Source organism: Ambystoma mexicanum, chromosome 10, assembly GCF_040938575.1.
Source record: "Ambystoma mexicanum isolate Mex_15411 chromosome 10, UKY_AmexF1_1, whole genome shotgun sequence".
Taxonomy (NCBI): domain Eukaryota; kingdom Metazoa; phylum Chordata; class Amphibia; order Caudata; family Ambystomatidae; genus Ambystoma; species Ambystoma mexicanum.
The window spans coordinates 1,356,930,319-1,356,955,165 of NC_090932.1; the positions used below are offsets into that span (position 1 = coordinate 1,356,930,319).

General features: G+C 43.6%; 1 protein-coding gene across 1 annotated transcript in view; it reads left to right on the forward strand.

Moving 5' to 3' along the window:
* HPS4 (HPS4 biogenesis of lysosomal organelles complex 3 subunit 2) overlaps positions 1-24,847 on the forward strand; it is a 951,717-nt gene that overhangs the window by 774,539 nt on the left and 152,331 nt on the right. The window contains exon 13 of the mRNA XM_069619373.1: positions 12,482-12,614. Within this exon, the coding sequence (XP_069475474.1) occupies positions 12,482-12,614 (133 nt within the window). The remainder of the gene's footprint in view (positions 1-12,481; positions 12,615-24,847) is intronic.

Genomic DNA, 24,847 nt, shown 5'->3' on the forward strand with positions numbered 1-24,847 from the left:
CAGCCCCTGTGTTGGGAATCGCAAATTATAGTGAAGAATTGTATTTATTCTCCCATTCAAATGGAGAAGTCATAACAGCAGTTCTTATACAAAAGACGACATTAGGACATGGACGTTAAACCATTGGCATATTGTGGGATTTTAGATCCAGTAATGAAGGGACACTATCCCTGTGAGCAATCTTTAGCTGTTGCTGCATTTGCAATTGAAAAAGCTTTAAGTGTAACAATGGGGTGTTCAGTAACGCTATTTGTAGAGCATGCATTATTTGTAATTTTAGAGAAACCCAAAAGTACATTGACTACTCAAAGAGCATCAAGGTACGAGGTAATAATGTTTAACCCTCTGGTTAAAATTGTTAGATGTAAGATGGTGAACCCAGCTACACTTATAGCAGACCCAGTAGGATAGGATGACTAGGTACATGATTGTACAACGTGTGTTGAGAATTATAATGAAATCCCCCAAGTTAGAGAAAATGCTATTGGGAGGGTGGGTGGGTGGAGTTGTTTTTATTGATGGTTCTTCAAAGATTGACCAGAAAAGGAGAAAGGCATACAGGGTCAGCAGTAGTAAAACTGAAAAGAGAAGGTGAATTTGAGGTTGGAACAAGCATGAGGTTTCCTTTTAGTTATTCAGCAAAGGATACAGAATTAGTGGTGCTCATCGAAGCAATGCAAAGCTTTGAGAATGATGAAGTGATGGTGTAATCTAACTCAGCCTATGTGATGTCAACCGTGCATGCAGGTCTGTCACGTAGTAGGAGGGGCTTCCTCCGCACAGACGGCAACGCAACATGCAGCCCTATAGGATTGGCTATAGAAGCATTGAGTTTTCCATTAACCCTAGCAATCGTAAAATCTTCAGCAAATTCTAAACTGACAGATTTAATTTCCCGCTGATACGAAGCCGCAGACATGGAGGCTAAAAAATCGGCCTATTGACCATACATATTCAGTTTAGAGAAAGAAGATTTTAAACAAATGACAGGACGATGCATGTTCGTAAAGGAGGGCTTTAACATGTTGTCTATTGTCCAGTTACTTGATATACAAGGTCGAGTTCCACAAGAACAGGATGAATGGAGGAAGCAGGGGTGTTCAATTGAAGGGGCGAAGAGCGTGGCTACGTCTACACAACATCAAACCATACAAAGGCAAAACATAGATCCCTCCCGAAGAAACCCCAAGAGAAGCAAGACAAGTGGTTCATGTATGCTGACCCACCAAATGGCTAGGAACGAGAACACTGAGTATGAAGTGCACACAAGCACTATAGATTAGGATTTAACAGCTTTTTGAATCAATTAAAGATCATTGGTTTCCAGATTGGACGAGGAGAGAATAGACTTGCTTTTAGACAGGATTTAAAAAAACGATTAGAGAAGAGTCCGACCTTGAAGAAAGAAGAATATTGACTATTGTTTATGATCTCTATAAATACATTAGTATATACATTTTTATCTTCTTTTTTCCCTTTGTACTGCAGACTTATCCAGATTAAGTTCAGGACGGAATAAACATTATAACATTTTTGGTGCGCCCAAAGAACAACTTTATTGTCTGGACAGTGCTAATTGTTAATTGCAATAATACTACCGTTTTGATATATAAGTGTTTAAATGTGCAAATTAAAGTGATTATAACACAGAGAGACTTAAACATTTTAGAGACTCATTGCCGTCCAGAAAGGTTTTCATGGGATATTGGTGATGATTTCAATGGGTCTTATGATTTGTATTTTTCGCATTATTTTGGGAATTTTAAACATGGCAAAAGGTAGTACTGATATAGAAGGTATTAATGAAACATCTATTGTTGTCCCCACTAACGGCACAGACGGCCTGTTTTACAATATAATTAGGGGTTTATTTCGATTTCAAAGGGATGCCGAAGACGACCAGGAAGATGTAAATACATATCTTGTTAATTAAGTTCATTAAAAAAAATGATGGTACCAGCACATGCAAAGGGTGTGAAGGAGAACATCAGACGAAAGCGGTTGTGTGTTCCCCTATACCTTACGCTTTAGGAACATTTAAAATATTCAGAGCTACAGAAGTATCTGTTAAAAAGGCACATTGCATGACACACCTTGCGCTTTGCCTAGCCAGAGGACTATTTCAAGGCAGGACCACATCCAAAGTGTGGGTGAATAAAGTAACATTGTCAAGAGAAGACAAGTATGTACAAGATATAAAGTCAAGAGAAATGCAAGAAACGAAACACTGAATAATAAAATATCAACAGCCTGGAATAAATGGAGCAGAAATTAAGACAGAAGAAAATAAGATGCACAGATGTTAAGGCAAGACTGGGGAGTAAAGACGAGAATGCTGGAATAGAGGCCAGCTTTGCATACAAGGAACAGTGTTTACTCCTGAAGGATGGGCTGAAGGATTGATTGTATGCAAAACGTTATTCGGACAATGGGAAGCAGTCGTGATAAATGCAGAAAAAGAATGTAAAGTTTCAGAAATAATGGCACAAAAAAAGTAGGAAAAAAAGCTTGTGTGGTCGAATTGTTGATGTTACAGGCATGAAGGAACGAACAGCAGTACTAATGGATCACTACAGCATTTATGAAGTTACCGCCAAAGTGGGGAGGAGTGTGCTCATTGGTTCCAGCCTTGGTAGTACCACAAAGCAACTTGCAGATAATACATTTCCCGAAAATGGATGCGCACTTGAGGTAGAAAATATTGCTCAAGCTCTATTGCAAAAAGAGAGAATTATTTTTCTGCAAAGCTGTTTAGCAAAACAGCAATGATACTTGCATCTGTATTCATACAACAAATGCCAGGTGGTTGCAGATTATAAGATGGAAGCTGCTGCAAACAATACATTAAACAATAAAAGGATTTGGGGGGGGTGCTGTTGCACGCCAGCTAAGATGGCCGCCTAGGTCTGGAGCTGTGCTAAACTAGATATCCTGTAATCAAAAATCCTACGATTCGGTGTGCTTTCTCTGGAGAAACCCCGCAGAATACGACATCGGAAGAACAGGGGAGCTAATCCAGTCCGCTGCAGCCCCCCGGCATAAATGAAAACCTGCAGAGCGTGCCCAGAGCTGCATACAGGAGGGGAGAGAATGCTGAGAATCACCCGATCCGCCTCTCCCCCCGAGGTGCCGTGGCTCGGGTGGCGTGGAGCCCAGCGCCAAGAGGGGAAAACGCAGACAACAACCTGCAAGAGGCGGCAATCGGAGGTCAGAAAAGGGGGCCTCTGGAAGCTGCCATACAGTGATTGCCCCGACGCAAACGAGGGACGCGGAGACATAGCGCACAAGCCCTGATCCCCCCACATTGCTGCTGTGTGCGCTGAGGAGCGAGGGGGCAGGCAGGGGGAGCTGCGGGGGGAACATATCGACACCAAACACCATCAAGAAGCCGGGAAAAGGTACGTGCAGGGACATTAACTACCATATTGGCCCAAGACTACTCCGTCACACTACAACGGAACCAACACATAGGCGCCCCATGCAATTGTAGTGACTGCATATCAGCCAAACGAGGAACTGCACAAACATGTGCGCTCTGGCCACGAAGCTACAGGCTAAAACTCACACAAGGCCCCCAAATAATCAATCGGAGCCAGGATTAAGTGTGCCCCAAGTAATACTGGCAACCAGAGGCTACATAAAACACGACCTGGAGCAAAGATAAAGAGTGCAGAACACCATAAAGCAAAAGATATACTGGGAAAAGCCTGCATTTCTGTTAAGGATAACGGCTGGAGGCTCCAAACGTACTTCGTAAACCTCATTCTCCAGCCCAATATAGTGAGTCTGTCACTACAGCTGGGCGCAAAACAACACAGATATTTTCATAATCCTCAGGATATGCCTAGGGGCAATAAGGGTCTCAGGAAAGGCCCAATGGACGCATTTACTAACTTTACCATGGAGGGCGGGAGCACGAGACCCCTGACACCATACGACTCCAGTAACCCGCCCACGACCGAACCCACTACGGAACCCTACATGGCGGCACTACAGGCAGGATTTGCATCGGTCAACAGTAGACTGGATGAGATAGTTAGCAACATATCCTCCATTAGATCAGATCTACAGACTGTGAACACGAGAGTGTCAGAAGCGGAAACTAGAATAGGGACACTAGAAGATACCTCTACAAAACTGACCAAAGACATTGAAGAGATAAAGAAATCCTTGAAACAAGTCCAATCCAAGTGTGAGGACTTGGAATCATGCTCCTGGCAAAATAATATCATGGTGGTTGGTTTGGCCGAAAAAATGCTCAATGTGCCCATGGAAACGTATTTGGAGGATGTAATTCATGCTGTCCTGCCCGAAGCCCAGTTTTCTCAGCAGTTCCTGGTCGAGAGGGCACATAGAACCATGGCTCCACAATCTAAACCCGGAGCACCGCCGCGCAGGTCATTGCGTGCTTACTAAATTACTGAGATAGAGACCTCATCCTCCGTCTATCCCGCAAGAAAGGCACGCTGACATGACTCAACGAGGATCCATATCTATCCTGACTTCTCGTCCGGAGTGCAAACAGCCCGCCGAACATTTGACCAGGTCAAAAAAGCACTTGGAGAGAGATCCGTACCCTATGCAATGTTGTTCCTGGCAAAGCTTTGCATCCAACACTCGGGGAGGTCGCACTTTTTTGAAACTGCAGAAGAACCAATGCAATACATAGAGCAGAGCATCCCACTCACCCTAGGCAAGAAGGATCAGACGGTCAGATCCAATACCTGACAGCGAGGGGAAATATTGGACATTTACACGACCACCACATGACACCAAATCGCCAAAGATACAGCGCACAAGCTCCCAGGGGCATATTGGTATGCGAAGAAAAGTAACGGCAAAACAGTGATCCCCATGGAAGCAAAAGTTGCAGAACACACATGGGACTACACTGTCCAGTTGGGGGGATGGTGAGGGAGGGGGTCGGGGCAGGCCTGTTGCCAGTTGAATGTTGGGAAGTTCAATGTTTATTTACTACAAAAACTGTCGAACACGGGGCTCACAGCCATTTCAAGTGGGATTCAAAACATACTGCTGTACAGGATCCAGTGGAAACCTGACCGCGAAGTTTAGGGCCCATGGACTGAGGCTCCTGACGTGGAACATCAGAGGCCTGGTGAACCCCATCAAGGCAAGGAAAATATTAGCCTATGCAAATAGGCACCAAATAGATATTCTACTCCTACAAGAAACACACGCGACCCATAAGGTCACAGAATCATTTGCGCACAATTGGGGGCAGATACATATCGCAACAGATTACTCAACACAAGCCAGGGGGGTGTTGACGCTAGTGCACAAACACACGGGATTCCAAATGTCCAGAGCAGAGAAAGACCCGGAGGGTAGATATGTCATAATATGGGGTAGGCTGTTCGGGCAGGAGCTAATAATAATCAACAAATATGGCCCAAATACAGACTCTCCAGAATTTTACTTGCAAGTAATGGCACAGATCACGCCTACGGGTTCTTCCAAAATGATATGGGGGGGAGACCTCAACACAATCCTCGACCCCGCACTGGACCGCTCATCTACAGTACAGAGGCCCCACACCAAAGCGGCGCTAGCCATATGGCAGATCATGGAAACGCTACCCCTTGCAGACACATGGAGGGAGATGCATCCAGGACAAAAGAAATACACATTTCATTCTTATGTACATGGGTCCAGCTCCCGAATGGACTACTGGCCTTGCTCACCCGAATATATGCCATACCTGCAAGAAAACACGATACTCCCACGCACTCTATCAGATCATTCTCCTATCCTGCTAGAAATACAAATGGGCGACACGCAACAAACATCAAGATCATGGAGGGTGCCCCCATCTTTACTCAAGGATGACTCAATAATAGAACCATTAAGGTCAGAGATTATAGAATTTTTTGACCGTAACACAGGGTCTGTGCAATCTTCGATCACAGTATGGGAAACCTTCAAGGTGTGGCTGAGAGGCCACTTAATATCAAAGGCAGCAGGCACGTTTAGCGAAATTAGGAACAATCTCGGCCAGACAGAAAGGAATTTACAGAGACTAGAGATCATCCATTCACAGACACCAGGAAAGACTACCCTACGACCAATGCAAGAACAAATGGCCAAATTCAAAGCATTGGTGAAACAAGAAGTATATTATATAATGCAACCAATACAGGCCAGACGGTATGGCGAAGACAACAAAGCCGGACGCACAATGTAGAGAATACAGTACTTCCTTACCTTCTCTATTTGGCTACATTTGGTCAACCATTCTCCTCCATAAAAGTGAATCTATTGGCTTTTGTAGCATATATGAGAAAAAGGTCCTTCCTAAGGATCCTTAAAAATTCTAGTGATCAAGGATTTCTTGGAAGGGCTTAGGAGGATGTATACGCCGTTAGGAGACCCTCTACCCCGGGAATTGAATGATGTCCTATATAAGCTCATGTGGCCCTCTTTCAAACCAATGCACAAAGCTGATTTACAGTACCTTTCCTAGAAGGTTGCATGCAGAAGTAATAGCTATCAAAATCCAGGCACTGTGCGTAAACAAACCTTGCATGGTGTTTTAGAAGGACAAGGTGACTCTGAGAATGCACTGTTTCCTTTGTAAAGTTGGCTCAGATTTTAATGTAACCTAGACTTACTCCCTTCCTGTCCTTTTCATCTTTCCTTACGCTTCAGTGGAAAGGTTGTTGCACACCCTGGATGTGAAAAAAGGTGTTAAGATCAAATGTGGATGAAATCCAATAATGGGACCATCAACACGAATCTCCCAGCTTCAGAACAATCCATCTCCAGGTGGATAGTATATTGTATCCACTTCTTCTACCCGAAAGCAGGCCTTGCAAATTCATAAAAATCCCACTAGACCTGCAGGGCGAGTTTCTTAGTTTACATACTCAACCTAAGAGACATGCACTAGCCCCAAGGTGACTAGTGACAAAATATTTAACCGTGCTTTTGTGTAAAATGGTGCATGTTGCCGTAAGCACACTTCATATTTGCTGCAATGCTGTCAAGCTTTTGTGTAAAATGGTGCATGTTGCCGTAAGCACACTTCATATTTGCTGCAATGCTGTCAAGCATGCACAGTGAAACCTGTATTTGCCATTTACTGCAAACAAAGTGTGTTTGCAGTAAATGAAAAACAAGTTTCTAACATCCCCATACTCGCCAGCACGGTCGAGTATCATGCAAATGGTACTCGCTGCATAAAAACTACTCGCCAATGCTAGTGAACTAGTAGATTTTGGAGCCCTGGAAAGCTAACAAAACTTTACTTGGAAACCCCAGAGCTTATTTGACTGAAGCTGAGGCTTTTGCTGTAGTCTTGGAGTAATACTCCAATTTCAGATATCTATAAAGCAGCCACCTGGAAATCAGTTCATACATTTTCAAGCCATTATTGCCTATACACAGATGCCAGAACAGGTGCACAAGTGAGATAATCTTCACTCTGTAACTTGTTTGACTTAATGTTTGGGGTGGTACTTCCTCCAAAGGTTTCTTGTTTTGTATGAGAATGCTTCCTGATTTTTCCTACCTACAGGGGTTTGGGAACGTGGTAAAGTATTCTGTGTTCATGAATGTCAATAACAATCACAAGATGAAGCAATGGTTATTTGTAACTCCAGTCCTTCATCCTTGGTATCTTCATTGAATTCACCCCATCATTTCCCCTCATCAATAAGCGATCTAACTGATTACATCAAAGCAAGAAGCTAGCACTTTTAAATGTGACTTATCTCAAAAAGGTTAACAAAAAGAACTGACTTCAACTTGCACTGTGCTGCTTTGTGGGAACTGCACTTTAACCTTAAAGGTACAGTGTCGATAGGCTGCCTTTACATCAGTAGATAAACAAGGTGCCATTTTTATTTTGTTCTCTATGGAAGGGGCTGTAGAAATGCAGTCTAATCATCTTGTTTTTCTTTTATGGATGAGAATTGGACCGAAACGAACATGTTCATGCCTGTTGGGCATTATTATGTTTCATTTATACAAGGTTATTTAATAATGGGCAATTAAGAAGAGTGTACTCTTCTATCATTGTTTTCTGGGAGACCGTGCATGGGCGGATATATTTGGTACTTGGAAATTTAATCAACATACCCAGGATGAAGAACTGGATTTTTCCATTGTTTCTAGATCGTAATGAAGTTAATTTTGCAGCACCATGTTCTTGCTTATTGGCTGATGGCTGATATCCAGGAGCTGATTTGTAGATCCTGCTCACCAAATTCTTCTTTTGGTCCATGTGTGTGTATATTCCTCCAGTTCATGTTTCCACATCCCACTGTCTCTGGCAAGCACGGGCAGTTGGAGTGGGGTATCAAGGTGTTAGGAACGTTTTCTCTGCGAGCAACCTTTCCTCCATATTCTATGGACTCCCAGACCTTTTGCTTTTACACCATGTCCTGACTTTTCACATGAAATTAAGCCTTCTACTCCACTGGCCTTTTGCTAATTTCTTATGGGGAAACTGACTAGTCCTTCAGACTGTCAGTACCGGGAAACTGTTTCCCTTTTGTCTTTTTAAATCCCTTTTGTCTTTTTAAATGTAATCTGTTTGGGTAACTTTTTCATGTCGTACAAAGCATCTTTCAATGCAGTGCAATGGGGATACTTTCCATCACCATAGACCCGCACTCAAGAGATTGTTGGTTACTTTTAATTGTGCCTAAACGCAGGCTGTTGGCAGCAGTTATATTTTCATCATTTTTGCGATCTTTTTAGTTGGCTCTCCCACATTTGGCTACTACCTATGGCTGCCTTAACATGGCCATGCCACAAGGTTTTTAGCTTGATCTTTTGCCATTTTGTTCTTTGGCCTGCTTCATGCCTCACCGGGTCAGGAATTTCCTTTATGGTCATGTATTTGCTTGTGCTTTTTGTAGGCTAGTGCATGTCATGTGTGTTGAGTCCTAGGCGGTGGGTTGGGACTGTGTGGTCCAAATCCACATACTGGTGACAGTAAGTCTGGGTGTGCATGCATGAGTCGGACCCACAGTGGCCCCTGATTGAACCACTGCTGGTGTGCATGTGTGGGGCATATCTTTCCATTGGAGGGCTGAGTCTGATCACTCATCTGAATTTGGGATAGGAAGAGCCCTGCAGCCATTCCAGCAGATCAGAAGAGGAGCCAGGTATTCTATGTAGCTGTGCAGATGATGGAAGACCAGAGGAATCTTGAAGAGGCCTGGCAACCACTTCTAGCTGCTGTCCGGGTGAAGCCCTGTCTGGCTACTGATTTCAGAAGACCTTTGCTAGTGCTTCGACCCTTTGAACTGGTGGGACCAACCAGTCTTGACTTCTTCTTGCTTTCTTGCAGTCTGGGTTCTTCGGAAGCATCCCTGGGCCAACCGGTGGGCTAACCAACTCTATTTTGGGCTACTGTGCCAGAAGTATCACCATTCCGTGTTTTTTCCCAGAACTGCAGTGGTCTCCAGCAAATCCCATAAGTCTAAGTTGAATGTGCCAACGTCCGGAACTTGGATGCTTTCTTTGACTGCGACTACTCAGACACCTGCTGTTGCTGCGCGCTGTCACAATTGCTGGAATCGGCCTTCCCCAGTCTGGTAGTGACCATAAGAGCGCTGCATTGGTGCCTACTGCAGTGGTCCACTGCAAAGGGTTGCATTCAGCTCCTGGACCCGACTGGAACTTTGCTTGTACTCCTTGGGCATCTGCTACTGGATCCAGTGGCCGGAAAACTTACCTCCACCGATCCTCCTTCGACCTGCAAAGTCTTGTGGAACAATCGGAATATGGGGGTAAGGAATCGCCATACTCGCCAGTGCCCCTATTGCCTCTGTTATAAAGTTTGTGAAGAACCTTTATTTGTTTTAAACTACTTTACTTTTGGCAACACTTGTTACAAAAGCCCTACAAAAGATAGAAAAGTACTTTACTCCCCAGTAAACTCACTTTGTAAGTCTTCTAGACTAATCTTCACATTCACTGGAACTTTTCCCTAACTTCTTCCAACTTCTAAAACTACTTGGCCCCATTCAACTCGGAGTCACACTTTCCAAGTTAGAGTTCCTATTTCTGTGGACTGTTGGTACAATCTTTAACTCCTTACCTTCCCTTTCAGGTATTTGGAGGGGCGGGGTTGAACTGTACACGTTGCTCTAACTGTATATATGTTTTATAATGTTAGTATTGTGTGATAACATTACCAGTTATCTTATTCTAGTGTTTCTTGGCCAAGAATAAATATAGTATTTTTATACTTGCTGTCTACGGTTAGTCATAGTGTACTCACTTTGTGGACTCATTGTGGACCCCTGACTCCACTCACCTCTCCTTAGACTTACCCTTGACCACTCTCCATGCTACTTTGTTGGTTTGGCTAAACTCCCTGAAGTTTTCCCCTGTGGCCTCCTAAACTCTGTTCACCAGGCCAGAGTTTAGAAATCCATTTTAACACAAGGAATTTCTTGGGCTAAATGCAGAAATGTGGTCTTAGAACTGTTGTTTTTGGGTTGAAGATCCCAGTGGAGACCCTCCCCGCAGGTAGTGTGGTTCTTATTCCAATCGGGGAGCATTTGAACTATGAGTGGACTTGCCAGTCCCTGTTTTTTTTAAAAAACTTTTTTTTGCTTTTTTTTATTGTGTGCTGACAACAGAATCCGAGCTCAAGTTTTTGAGAACAGCAAGTACATGTTGACAAACATTGTTAGTCGTACAGAAATGACAACATAAAATATATAATACAACACAATGAAGGAGGGATTGTGAACCCAGTAGGACAGGCAACAGGTTTGTGGGTCCTTAGACACAAGATGCCTTTAAAACTATTGATCAGGGTCTTGAGTTAACAGATGGCTTTGAAAGGAGGGGCATACGCACCGTTCTTCAATGTCTAATGCCCATGTAACTGCGGGCGTGGTGGGGCGGTGCCAGATCAGCAGTCCCTGTACTAGAACTGCTGCACATTTTAATGGCCAAAGCATAGCGCAGCGCTCCTCCCTGACACCACCATCAGCCCCGACAATAAACTGAATCGATAAGCTATCTAACTTTCAATTTCTGCATAAAACAGGTTATTTTTAAAATCTAGTTATTAAAGAAATTATCATGAGGGTACTGCCCTTTGTGTCCGAAACTACCATAGTTCACTCTTTATATTATTTCTTTTCTATATAACTAAACCTCTCACATTTCTTTCCTGTTGCTCTTTCCCCTGTATGAGAGTGGACATTTTTTGGGGGCAGACGGGGGACAGGTGGAGTGGAAAATCTAGCAGCAGAATCAATGGAGGAAACACCACTGTTTTACAACATCTTCATCAGATTGTATGCTCTTTATGATCTGACCACCTCTTATTTCTGCCTGGTCCAACACTGAAAATCATCTTCTTGCTCACTCATGGATTCTTTCATAAAGCTCTGTTCCTTCTGGATGTGTTCTCACTATCCCCTGGCTTTAAAATATTCTACAAATCTGTTCATTTTCCCTGCTCAGTTTACCGCAAGTGGGCTGGGTATAACATTAACACCTCCAGATTCTAGTCTGGCAGCTGACTTGTGATGTCCTGCATTTCACGCCTGCATAGTCAATGCCTCCTATTCAGTGTGGTTCTCAACGTGTTACACTTCCTCTCTTTAATTGCTTAGCGTTCACTGGGCCTTTCTCCATACTCCACCTTTACTCCTTTTTTTTAAATAGGGAATTGATGGTTTACTCATTCTAATATTAGTCCCTCAGACTATGTTCACTTGAGCTCTAATACCATGGATGTCACACATGTCAAACTTACATTTTCAGCATTGTTTGATCAAGTTACTGTTGCGGCCATATCTCCCAATTTGCTATATTGTGATCCCCTGAGTTCTAATCCAACCCCAGCTATTCTTACTGATATGGACTCCAGGCATCTCAACATGTACACAAGTGTGTTCTTGGTATTATGTGAGGCTTGTTTGAACACTTAATTTAGCAGGCACACACAAGAACTCTTCCTGATGTCAGCAAGATGCTGCGATGTCTTCATATTTGGGGTTTCTTGTTGCCTGCAAGTTTGTTTCCACATTTGTTGTATTCATTTATGTATCTGTAGCTAGTAATATTTGTGAAAAACTGTTAATCATGTGAAGTTTTAGAGGTGCCCCCTAGAAAATGATGTATTTTCTTTACGTTGTTCATTTTTGTGAAGGTGTTATTGTGTTTATATCACTATTGAATAAAAAAAATGAAGTCGTAGAAAGTTAGATAACTAGCATGTACAATGTGAGATTGTGAAATGTACTGTACCCAGAATGGCATGAAGCCTTTGGCTTCCAGCGTCGGTATCCTAAAATCCCTACACCACATTAATGCCAAAATGCCTTGATATGTTATTTTTTATGTTTGTATTTTCCTTTATTGGCACTGTTTTCAAATGTGTAGAGTTCATTTCAACAGAGCGGGGTATGCTGCTTTTGTTCATATTGCATGTCTGCAAAATGACAGCTTATTAATTTAACAAGATTTTTTTGTGACATCTTTACAGTTTAATAGCAGTTTGGCATCCCTGAATGGACTCGAAGTTCATCTGAAAGAGACCTCCCCCAAAGAGCAACCATCGGCGAACAAGGCAACTTACACCTTTACTCATTATGACTGTATTCAGAATGTGGTCACTGGTATGTTGTTAAACGTTTGAGTTATGTCTTTTTTTCTGTAATCCATGGCAACAGTATTTGAGTTCAGAAATACCGTAGGAGTAGTAGTATTCTTTGCTTCTATTGTACAGTTTAAATCAAATTCCAAAAAGCATGTTTGATCTCGGACTAGTTTCGACTCCTATCTTGACCTCCATTTTAGAGATTCCGCACCTAGAGGAAAGCTGATTGATTTGCTATAGATGTGTATCCAACAGTCCGTCCAAAGAAAAATGCTGACCCTGGGGAGGAGCTTGGGTGGGGAGAGTGGTTAAGGGAGGGGGGGGCAGCTGGGGCAGCAGAATGCAGGTGGTCACTGGCAGTCTGCTTGTAATCCTGCTACCTAATTGGCTGAGACCACTCCTGCAGGTGCAAATACCGAAATCATTGCTGCTCTTTTAGTGCAAGGGAAATAGCAGGAAATTGAGTAGTGGGGGTTATAAAAGTTGGGAAGGATGACGTTATTGTGATGATAAAAGGACTAGACATGATTTGTGGGGTTTAGATTAACTAATTGAAGACTGAGCCAATTTGCACTTGACTCGGAAAGGTGAACAAAGTGCAGAGAGGGGCAATTACATTGTTGCTATGAAGTAGGGTATTTATGGTGTGTCAGGATCTGATTGTGGTTTTAATATAGAAGGTGGGTACATTTTTCTTACCCCAGAGTTTGATGTAGAGGCTATTAGTCAGAGGGGGTGACAAGGTTGTGTGTGATGGTGTGGAAAGAGCAGTTGAGGTTGTTAGGACAAAGACGCTTTACCTAGATTGAGTGCTGAAGAGTGAGTAGGATGGAGTCTGTTTAGTCTGTGAGCAACATAGGGGGAAACACTCTTACCATTTGTGAAAGTGGGAGCATATTATTTCATTTGTCAGATGTTGCGTTTTAAGGTGAGATTAGTTTGAAGTTGTATAGAGTGGTATGAGGAAAGGCAGCAATTTCCAAGTCTCATTGGAGAGAGTTGCCCGTTAAGAAAATGCTGATCATGTTGTCTGTTCTGCCATTGATTTCTTAAGTTATTCTTTCCAATTGGTGGTTCATGTTCTAAAATATCAATTTATTAGCCTGCCTTCTATGGGTATTGTAGTTGGATGGGGTCTGTAAACCTTTTACAAGAAGACTGTTAACACCATGGATGATTGATCCTTTTAAAAAAAATAGTTTAATCACACGTGATTGAATAAAAAACCTTAAGACTTTTGTCAAAATGCGCACAATAGATGTATGCAGTTTGTTACTGCAAGGTTGTGTTATCCCTTTCGTATAATCTAACAACCAAGCCAATGTAACGTGTACAGACGGCGGGTCCTGAAAACTAGAAAATCTTGTATTTTATTAGAAGAATGGTCTCTCTTGCTTTACAGTAAAAAAGAACACGGTTTCTCAGGTATTTGGGCTTTCACAGATTTACTATGTTGGAAGTTCTCTCTCCAGGTACTTTTAAGATCCTTGAGAGGTGAAGTGCCAACCTAAGAAAGCTTTGGTGCTCCTTGAATGGCTAGAGCTCAACTAGAGTAGCTGTAGTCGAACAACCAAGGCGGCACTCTTGGAAGGTTGTGTGGCATCAGAAAGCGCAATACAACACTTCATTATATTGAATAAATGCATATATATATCTGGATTAAGTTAGCTAAGATGAATATCTACAGAAGCAGATAAGTGAATTTCGGGTGTAGTCCTTTGATCAATACAGTAACAGGGGTTAACCAGCAATACAGGGATACATGCTAAGCATAGCAAACTACAGTTCTTCTATTCAGTCTACGTCTGAACCAGCCTGTTTAGATGAAAGCTAACCTCATTTTAGCTTTGTGGCTCTCCAGTGTACTGTCAGTGTTCTCAATGTAGCAGTCCTTTGTAGAGATGTGCCCATTGCTACTTTAATTTATTTACTTCTAGTAGTCATCAGCCAATAAGTCTTTTAATACAAGAGAATGAAAAATAATATTTTTATAACAGAATATCAAACAAAAAAATATCAGTGAAAGACCAATCGATATAAAAAACAAAGCAAGACACATTACCCATAAAGAATATTTCCCATGTGCTTTGAATACTTTCGGGATTGTTGACCCAAAGTCCAATGGACCTAAATGCCTTCCTTAATTTGGTTGGCCTTTCACAGTAGAGTAGCAGGTGTTTAGTGGTCTCTAATGACCAAGCTCCACAAAGCTTACATGATTGGTGTTGTATATTCCGGCCCATCCTAGACTCCACCACTTCAAGCATATTGACCTGGTTAAACTTCAGCCACAAGCGTTCCGTAATGATCTGATTCTGAGGATACTTAAATAGATAACGAGGAGAAAAAGCTCATTTGCTAAGTTGAAGTATATATTCGCCACTCTGTGACTTAGTGGCCATTTCAACTCTGTTCTGTTCCAGGTCAGTAGCAAAACATGCACGTTTAATGTCTTGCTTGAAGCAAAGATAAGAACTATGTGAAGGGCCAATTCAAAGAGGAGTACCAGCCGTTTGGCCTTCGTCCCTAATCGACGTAAGGCAGTTTTATACCCAGTCCACTACCAGGGATATGATTGGCTAACTGTATGATGTTGAGCAGTGTGTTTGCAGGACTATATTAATTCCCAATAAAGTAAATTCCTCCTCACCAGAAGAGCATGGCTGATGCTTGGAAGCCCACATTCGGCAAGTATGTATTCTACCGAAGCTAGTATGGTGCATTTGGCAATTGCTTTAATACATATTCCTTCAAGCTTCTTTAACCAAGATAGACGTTTCCTGCCCCAAAGGTCATAACCATACAGGAGCAGTGGTCTGATCTTAGCTTTGTAAACCTGTAGCCGTGAATCAAGGGAGTCCCCACTATCTTCACAGGCAAACTGGAGAACAGCACCTATTTGCTGTCAAGTTTTTGCCTCACCTTTTCTAGCTGGGGCACCCAAGACATCCTGCAGTCAATGGCAATCCCTAGATACTCCTAAGTAATAGTAATGTATGTAAATATCTTTTATGTAAAGCGATTTGCATAAATCTCCACATAAAAAACTAATTATTATAGATACAATATCGAGTCAATTATGCTCCAATTCACACATTTTTTTAATTGCATTTAGTACGAGAATTGAATATAGTAACTTTAGTTTTGCAGTGTTAATGAACAATACATTCTTTTAAGCAGATGCTGCAAGGCAATCCAGTCAAGTAATACTAAATCATCAGCATAGCCGAGCCACAGAAGCCGTTGATCCTTAAATGCAAGGGGTAAATCAGCCAGATATAAGTTGAATAAGGTTGCGGCAAGGATACACCCTGGATTTAGACTGACACATGTGGTTAAGGTGTCAGTAATCATGCCAGTTGATGTGTTTCTTTAGCCCTGGTGTCGCTGTGCATTGACATAATCATAATCAAACGGACATGAGGAAATTACTCACTTTAAACGTGTAAGCCAAAGGATTTCACGCGATGCAGTATCAAAGTTGGCACTTAAGTCAATAAAAGCCACGTGTATGCTTTGATTCAGAACCCATCATGGGTATTCAACAGTAGCAAAAAGTGCCAGTAGATGTGCCAGAAACCTTGCAGAAACCTGTTTGGTTCACGGTATGATATTCTGATTGTGGGCCCAGTCGTTTAGTTAAGCAGTATTCGTGCAAACATTTTAGAAGAAGGATCAAGCATTGCCAAAATGCAATAATTCATTGGATTAGCCCGTGATCCCTTATTATGCACCAGGATGATAGTACTACTTGGCTAAGAACTTGGTAGTTTGCCGCTGATACTTATCACAAAAAGGTGATGCAGTATCCTGCCCCTCCAGAGAGGATTCAGTTCAATTAAGGTGGTACACAAGCGACCGGTCCAGGAGCCTGTGAATTCTTAAGCAATTTAATGATGCCAATTAGTTCAGCATACGGCCACTTCTCAGTAAGATCATGTATGACTGAGTGTGCAACTCAAGACTGCTCAATGGTACTCCTTACATGGGGCTCCCAGTCTGTTTTAGTCCCATCACCCTTGTAAGTGTTCTTCAAAAGGTTTGGTTTAACCCATGACAGTATTTTTGGCTAGTTACAAGAATTAATGATTTCCATTGCTGAACAATTCTCGTCCTGTGATGTGCTCTCAGCCATTGTCAGTAACAAGCTTTATATTGTTTGATTGCTCTACACAACAATTATGACTGTCGGACAAATGACAGAACCAGCATATGCCGCTTCTGAGGCAACGTTTTGCATCTCGAGTATGTTTGTCATATGTGTACCTGTTTTTTTTTTCAACATGATACCTTCTAGTAGTCCTTTTATGTGTATTAATCAGCACACGCTCATTACTTATGCTAGCTACAATGGCACCATAAACCTTGAAGAGCGCCTCGGTAATGCACTGCAGGTCATAGTTTGTGTCAATATTGTCACAAAAGTATTCAACAGAAAATAGCCATCATTGGTTGTCACATAATTACTGATAATAAGGGAAGATGGAGCTCTCCAATCAGGTCCAATAGTTTTGGCCGTTAGATTAGTTTACAACACATTTTTTTTAGGTTATTGGTATTCCGATTAAATCTGTTCTGGCCATGATTAATGCTAACAGCACCAATAGCATCATGATGTAGAGCAGGCGCTTCCACTCAAAGTAATGCATATAGCGGGAGGTGTCACTTTGTTTACAAATGGGGATACATGTATTCTTTTCAGCAGTGAATAGTGTTTGGGTCATAAAAATGTAGTCAGTGATGCGAACACTATCATTGGAAAGTCTAGTATAATTGCCATCATATCACCCTCAGAACGACTGTTCAACATGCAAAGCCCATGTATGCCTATCACCTTAGCCCACTTTAATCCTCTTTGGTTATTGATAGTTTGCTTAAGAAGAGTTGGAAGCAAACCCTTGTTGGAAGCCAATTCAGCAGAGATCTTGGAATTAACATTGCCTACCCCCATGCAGTCGGTCCACGCATGCTGCAACTCTAGTAATTTACTGGCCTGCCTCATATGGAGGTGGTTAGGAACATGACCAGGAAGGTGGTAGATATTAATTATTAAAAGAGAGTGAATACGATCATCGGGTGTGGACCATGTGAGAATACCGGCTGATATTTAGTCCCTCAGTATGTTTACATCAGTCAACTTATAACAATTTTTGCAGCTGATCAGAAAACAACCCAGAGGTCTGGTTTTATTGCCTTTCTTGGCAGATCATTGGATGGAGCATCTGTCATCCAATTGTAATTCGTTGGTGAGTCATGTTTCCTGGAGTGCCACAGTGCAGATGTTAGAGGCTGCTAATAGTCCTCCACCGAACAGATGATTGAGCCCTGCATATTCCAGAAGATCACTCTGACCTGGCTAGGTAGAGGCGTTGCTAGGGGGGTGCTAAGGGGGCTATAGCCCCGGATATTTTGGTTGTAGCCCCAGATAGAATCTCAGGAGCTACAACCAAAAGGCTAGCTAGCCCCCAGTCCCGACACTTCCAACATCAGCATAGCCGCGGGTCTTTTCCAGACCTAGCAACGCCCCTGAGAGGCGTAAACTGTAGTCTACAGGAAGAAAAGACGATCATGACCAGCTTTGTTGTTCCTGATTATTTGAATAATTTATTTGAAATCTGTTTATTAGCAGAATATAATCGCAATGCTTAATTCACAGTTGGAATCACAGAGCCAGTAGAACAGAAACGATAGTAGCAATGCCACAAGTAACAAACAAATTATAACAACAAACCGAAAAAGAACAGCAAAAAGAAAAATAGGCATTTTGAAGTTCTGTCATATAGTGGCCGGATAGTGACTAGAATGTGCTTATAATGCCCCCCACCTAGGAACCTCCCTAGTAGCAGAGCCAGCTCAGTCAATTGGGGGCCGTGGCCCAACAGAAATGTCATAGTAACATAAGCTCCTAGAGGCATATGCTTGCAGAATGCCATAAGCAGGTGATCAGAGGTTTGTCATCTGTTGGGTGGAACATTGCAAGAAGGAGCACATTATATGCCTCAACATTCTCTGTAGGCTCCCGGGTACCATCTTTCAAGGCTCTATACCAAGCTGCAGTCTCTGCTGCACTCCATAATTCAATGTCTTTTTAGCATAGGAAGTACTGTGGCCTGCTCTTCTACCAGGACATTACTATACAGGGTAAGCGTCTAGCAAGCATTCCTCTGGGTCCCACGGGTACCGCGTGACCCCAGCTTTCACAAACGCCATCTCTATCTGGCTCCACAAACCGTGCCCCACGGTACATTTCCAAAACGTATAAATCATGTGTGCGCCATCCATACAACACCATGGACAGTTAAGTTCTAACGTAGGATCAAATCTGGCCACATACAAGGGTGTCATATACGTTCTATGAAGTACATTAAGCTGTAGGAGACAAAACCTTGCTTTACGTGAGACTTTTTTGACAAAAAAAGATGCATCACCCCATTGAGTGTCATTTAGCTCCTGACCCGAATCCGCCTCCCACTGTGCTTTTAATTTTGCATTCCAGACACTGACCGCACTCAGCAAACACTCGTACACTTGGGAAACCGGGAGCCAACCATCCTCCAGCTCATACAGCAATGTGAGCAGGGCAGCAGCTTCCGGTTCTCCCAGCCAGTTCGCCCATTTTCTCTTTGCCACTGTTTTAAGTATTGTAAGAATTGGCCTTTGGGGAGCCCCTCCGTCTGCATTAGAGCCCCAAGATCCCTGAAAACTCCCTCCTTGTATATATTCTCCCATGTGGTAAACACCAGTTCGTCCCACCGCCAGCTCCCCCAAATCTGAACATGCATCAGCAGTCTCGGGAACATGCAGCGAGTACGGGCTACATAATTTCAATATCTTAACCGCTCTTTCCCATACCTGCCGTCCCAGCCTAACCCAAAATGTCGTCTGGCCTATACAGCGGTCTGTGACCCACAAGGCTTCCTTAAGCACCCCCGGTCATAGCGTATCATGCATCAACTTAGACTCCATAGTAGGATCATCTAAAAGCCAACTAGCCACATATTGAAGTTGTTGCGCCCCTCCGTCTTTGTATGCCATACAGAGGGTGCCCAAAGCAATCTTCTGTCTGCCGTGACCCCAGAGGAATCCCCTCCGCATTGTGTCTAGCCGGCAAAAGAAAATGGCTGTGATATAGCAATGTACGTTCGAGTAGTAGTAGAGTATATTAGTTGTGGTAGTATTTTCATTTTTACTAATTCTATCTGGCCCATAGAGATGGCTGTTTACCCCAGAACCACATGGACCGCCTCACCCCATCTACCACCTTGACCGTGTTTCTAGTGTACCTGTCTTCCGATGTATGTGCTTTGTGTATACCCAATTACTTGAATGAGTGTGTCTCCCACTGCAGCCCTAGATCAGGCAGATTGCAAGCGTCGTATAGTCGGAATCCTGCTAGGGGAAAAATACATGACTGTTGCCTGCTAAAAGAAATCCCAGACATTCTAGCAAAGTCATCTAGAACCTCTAGGATGATGGGCAGATTATGTTCCAGCTCACACCAATACAGGAGGACATTGTCTGCATAAAGGGAAACAAGATGTCTTGATTCCCCCCCCCCCCCACCTCTACCCCAGTGGCAGAGGATTCTTGACACAAGAACACTGTTAATAACTCCAATGCCAGTGTAAAGAGCATGCGTGACAGCCCTGTTGAGTTCCTCGCTGGATGTCCCATGATCTCGACACCTGCCTTCCCATTTTCATCATAGCCACTGGTGGTGTGTCTAGCAGCATAACCCATCGGTTGAAGCCCTCACCAATTCCAAAACCCTGCAGTGCCACTGCTAGGCCCTGAAGACCCTGCGCATATGGAAACTAAGGCAAAATCACCATATACTAGTGATACGACGGACACAAGGTGCGATTTTCCAAGCACTATGGTTTATTGCAAAATATGCTCAGTCGGCCGACTAGGTCTAACGTCTCGCAACGTGTGTCACCCAGACCTCGTGAGACGCAAGAGAGCGAACATCATTCAAACAGTTACAAATATACAAAAAACAAGCCTTCAAGGCACATCAGAACCGCCCATAATGTATCTTCTTCAGCTAGGGTTCGGTGATTGACAATTATGACAAGTTTCTTACTCAATCTATTATACTTAGCAACAGTTGCAGACCTAGTTCTTTGTTATAAGAACATAAAGCACTTGTTCAGCAAGGATATCGTGTTCGCGGGAGAGACACATTCGAAAGCATGTTATCTACCACTTTCTATTCGTGAACTAGGGGGTCAGCCTGTTCTAAGGAAGATCCGCGAAGGATGACCGCTAGAAAGAAGTATAAGAGTATAATTCATGCTTTAACTGCCTTTTGCTACAACTTTGGTGATACAGGCCGGCACCTGGGCCGCTGATTAAATGCCGTTTCTGCTTGCCTTCAAGGACTTTGTGAGGGAGGAAAACAATGTATTTCTGTACTGTTTGGCATTCCTGTCTGGGTTGATCTTTCAACATGCAAGCTGTGGCCTCGCACCGTGTATGAGCTTTCAGAATATAATACGTTTTGCAAAGCGTTTGACAGAAAGAAAAAAAGCAAATGGCGGATGTTACACAAGATTGACGCCCTGTGGTTATACTGACGATTCTGTGTTTGCGATGTTGGTATTTGATGCGATTGGTTTTCGGCCAACATAATACTTGGTTAGGGTCGTTTCTGGACTTACACCACAAACATGCATTCCCAATGGACACAGTCACCGCTTTAATTGTGTCCAAAGATGCTACCGCATACAGTGTGTCCTGGGAATTAGTCTGATCTATTATGTGTTGCAGCAAACCAGAAATAATGTCCAGAGAAGAACATTTTTTACAAAAGTATATCAAAATTTATTTTGAAATGATACAAAAATTGGAAAAAGTGAATAAATCACAAATTATTAGGCACTACACAATTCTTTAGAAAACACAGCAGGGCAGCAACATTATTTTGCCTAAAAAAGGCTAGTAAAAATAGCATACACTTTCCACTCATAGTACAACATTCAAACACACCCCAACAATCAGTGACATTCATACAAATTGTTAAATACCCGAACAAAAGAATTATAAACCTATGAGGAGCGCAGTTCATGATTTCTCCTCAAAAAACATTCATTCTTTTATAATTTATACAAAGGACAATAGAAATCATTAAACCAAAATCTATTGTAAAGGTGGATCACAGGAAAGAAATATACAGATCGCATCCCTTTGTGTTTTTCTGAACCGGTTTCGACGTGGAGTGTTAATTAAACAACCTCTTAATCAGGAGGAATATGTAAACATACTGGAATGCAGCAACTGCTGTGTTAGACAGGCAAGATAAGGTGTCCCATGGCACTTCGGCTTGTACCCCAATTGGTCTCAAGATCTTGAAAAATCTCAGCTTTGTTTTAAGGATGACAAGAAACAGCTACTACTTAATATAAGCTGGATAACCATAGCCTGCAGGAATAGACAGGCGGAAATGCTCGTAAACTGCGATACTCCATATGGGCAGACGAAAATTCAAAAGCTTCTGCACTTCGGGAAGAGACACCCGTGCACGCCACGCATGCGCGTAAGGACGGAAACATGCAAGTTGGCTGTCTATTATGTGTTGCAGACAGTGAAGATTCAGTGAGGTGCTACGTCCCGGCACAGACTACCCCGTCTGGTCTTCATGTATTAGGGCACCAATTACCTTCCAGCATCGCCCAGCCAGCAGTGCAGTTAGTATTTTAATGTCTTAATTTAGCTTTGCTAACGGCTGATACGATTCACACAACTCTGCTGGCTCCTGGGTTTCGGTATAGGAACTATCAATAATCAAATCTGCAGTCTCTCTCTCCCATGCCTCTTCACACTGAGTCCGCAATAGGAGATGTTCAGGCTTAGCAGAGGGGGTCTGTAAGCTAATTCGATTCTATAATGTGAATCCGATCATCTGAAGCCCCCAAATCTTACTGTAACGATTTCCTAATCCCTCCTGCACCGACGATAGCCTCCCCCCTGGTCACCACTTTGAGAGTCTCCCATACTTTTCCCCAACTGCCCACATTAGTCAGCAAAAATGTTCAGCCTCCACAAACAGTAATTTCCAGTATAAAGTCTATGCAGGCCGAGTAATAGGAGTATCCAGGCCTACCCGCATGCAGCTCCCTCCAGATGAATACCAGTGATAAGTCAGTCAGCAACTCACTAAGGGCCTACGACGCTCGCTGCCACTTGGTCTTTGTAGAATCTCACCTATCCAGCGCAGGGTCTCTAACGCAGTTGAAATCCCTGCCCCAAAGGAACAGGGCATCCTGCATACGGGCCAACTTACTGCCGAAGGTGTGAAGTTACATAGGTATCCCGTGATTAGTGTAGTAAGAGTTCACTATATACACCTCTTGATGCTCCATGTAGCCATGCACAAGTCTGCCTCCTCATCCAAGAGCCGAAAGGGAACCGCAGTGTCTATCCACACCATAACGCCTCTAGCAAACTTCGAGTATGTGGACCGCCCCAACCCCCACCTGGTGACAACTTTCGCCTGTTCTACAGGGAGCAGATGTGTTTCCTGCAGTAGAGCAATTGATACTTTTTTCCTGCGCAAGTATGATCGCACCCGGTTTCTATGTAGGTAGGAGCCCATCCCCCTGACGTTCCAGGCTTGTATGCTAATCAATACCTTCCACATAGCTCATGAACACCCCCACCATCCACCCCAATCTTCTCCAAACTAGGTATTTGCTGCCCCCTCCCTCAGCAGTCATCCCCCAGCCACCAGGCCCCAAGTGTATGCATACCGGTCCTACGCTATGCGCCCCAACGCCCACAACTCCCAGTCTAACCTCCAGCCACCTCCCAGTATCCCAGATCCAACAGTCCCATCAAATCAAAACAACCAAGTGTATTGAAACAAAAAATGTATGCCCCTAACAGTGAGGCTAAAACACTGCTCACCAGCAGCAAGCTGTTCGGGCACGCCCGTCCCTACTAGACGAAATGTTGCCATTTGGGACTCGGGTGGAGAGTGCCAGCAGAAGCCGAGCACCCTCTGTGTCAAACGTTCCGGGGGTGTCAGAAGTCCATGGCATGGGCAGCAGTGTTGTGCTCTCGCTGCAAGGCGTCGCCCCAGTCAGCCGTGTTCGTACAGGTTCCAATTGCATCCTGTAGATTACAGAACGTTCCCTCACCGACAAGTTTAGGGTCTCTTTTTCCTTCCATCCGAGCCATCGTCCGAGGCCCTATCCGTCAAGCCATTACGATCCATACACAAATTGGCAGCCTCCGGGGTCTCGAAACAATAGACTTCCCTTTGTAGAGCACCTTCAATTTGGCAGGATTAACAAGCATGTATTTAAGTCCCTGCATGCAAAGCCTCTCTTTTGTAGGGACAAACATGTTTCTCTTTTTTTTTTTTGGACTAGCGGTGTGTAGCCTGGGTATAGGGCTATCATCAAGTTGCCCCATCGTATATTACCTACCTCTCTGGAAAACTGCAGGATCACCTCCCTGTCCCCGAAAAGGACCCTGGCAATAATGGGCCGTGGATTAGCTGCTTGTGGCGGTCTTTTTGCAGCGAGCAGTGTGCCCTCTCAGTCATCAAGCCCTGGTATAGTCTTCCGGGGCCTATTTTGTGCAGTTGCAAGTTTTCTATGTAGGAGGTGGGATATGGGCCCTCGGCTTCCTCCGGCAGGCCCAGCGGCCTGATGGTGTTCCTGCACGACCTGCCTTCTGGATCCTCCGTGCGCATCTCTAACGCAATATTTTTTGCTTCCAGGGCCTACACTCTCGATTCCAGGTCAGCAGTGGCCGTCGCAGTCTCCTGCAGCAATGATTCCGTGGCAGTAACCCTCTCTGACAAAGATCAGACCTCTTGTCTCAGGATGTGGACATCTACTTTGACTTCTTCAATCTTACCCTCCAAAGAGGTCCAGGCGGCCACGATAGCAGCAAGAATCTTGCCTATGTGAGTCTCCTCCTGCACTGGTGTCTGTCTGTTCCGCGTCCTTCATTGGGGTCAAATCATGGTGCCTTCTTTTGGTGACAAAAAGACTCTAGTATCGTGCCCTTAGTTCCTCTTTTCTGCTTGGTTGCCGGCATACATGCACAGTTATATATAGCATGGTGCCAACCAGCAGATTGGGAAGACCATTCGTAGGTAAAGGGGCTCTCACTTTGTTGCCCCAAATCAAATGTGTCAACCAGGGGGTCCACACCAGCCACATGCTGATTCACGCCAGCCAGATAGCGTGGAGGAGGGGCAGGGACGCAGCAGTCTGACGCACATCAGGGGGTGGCACC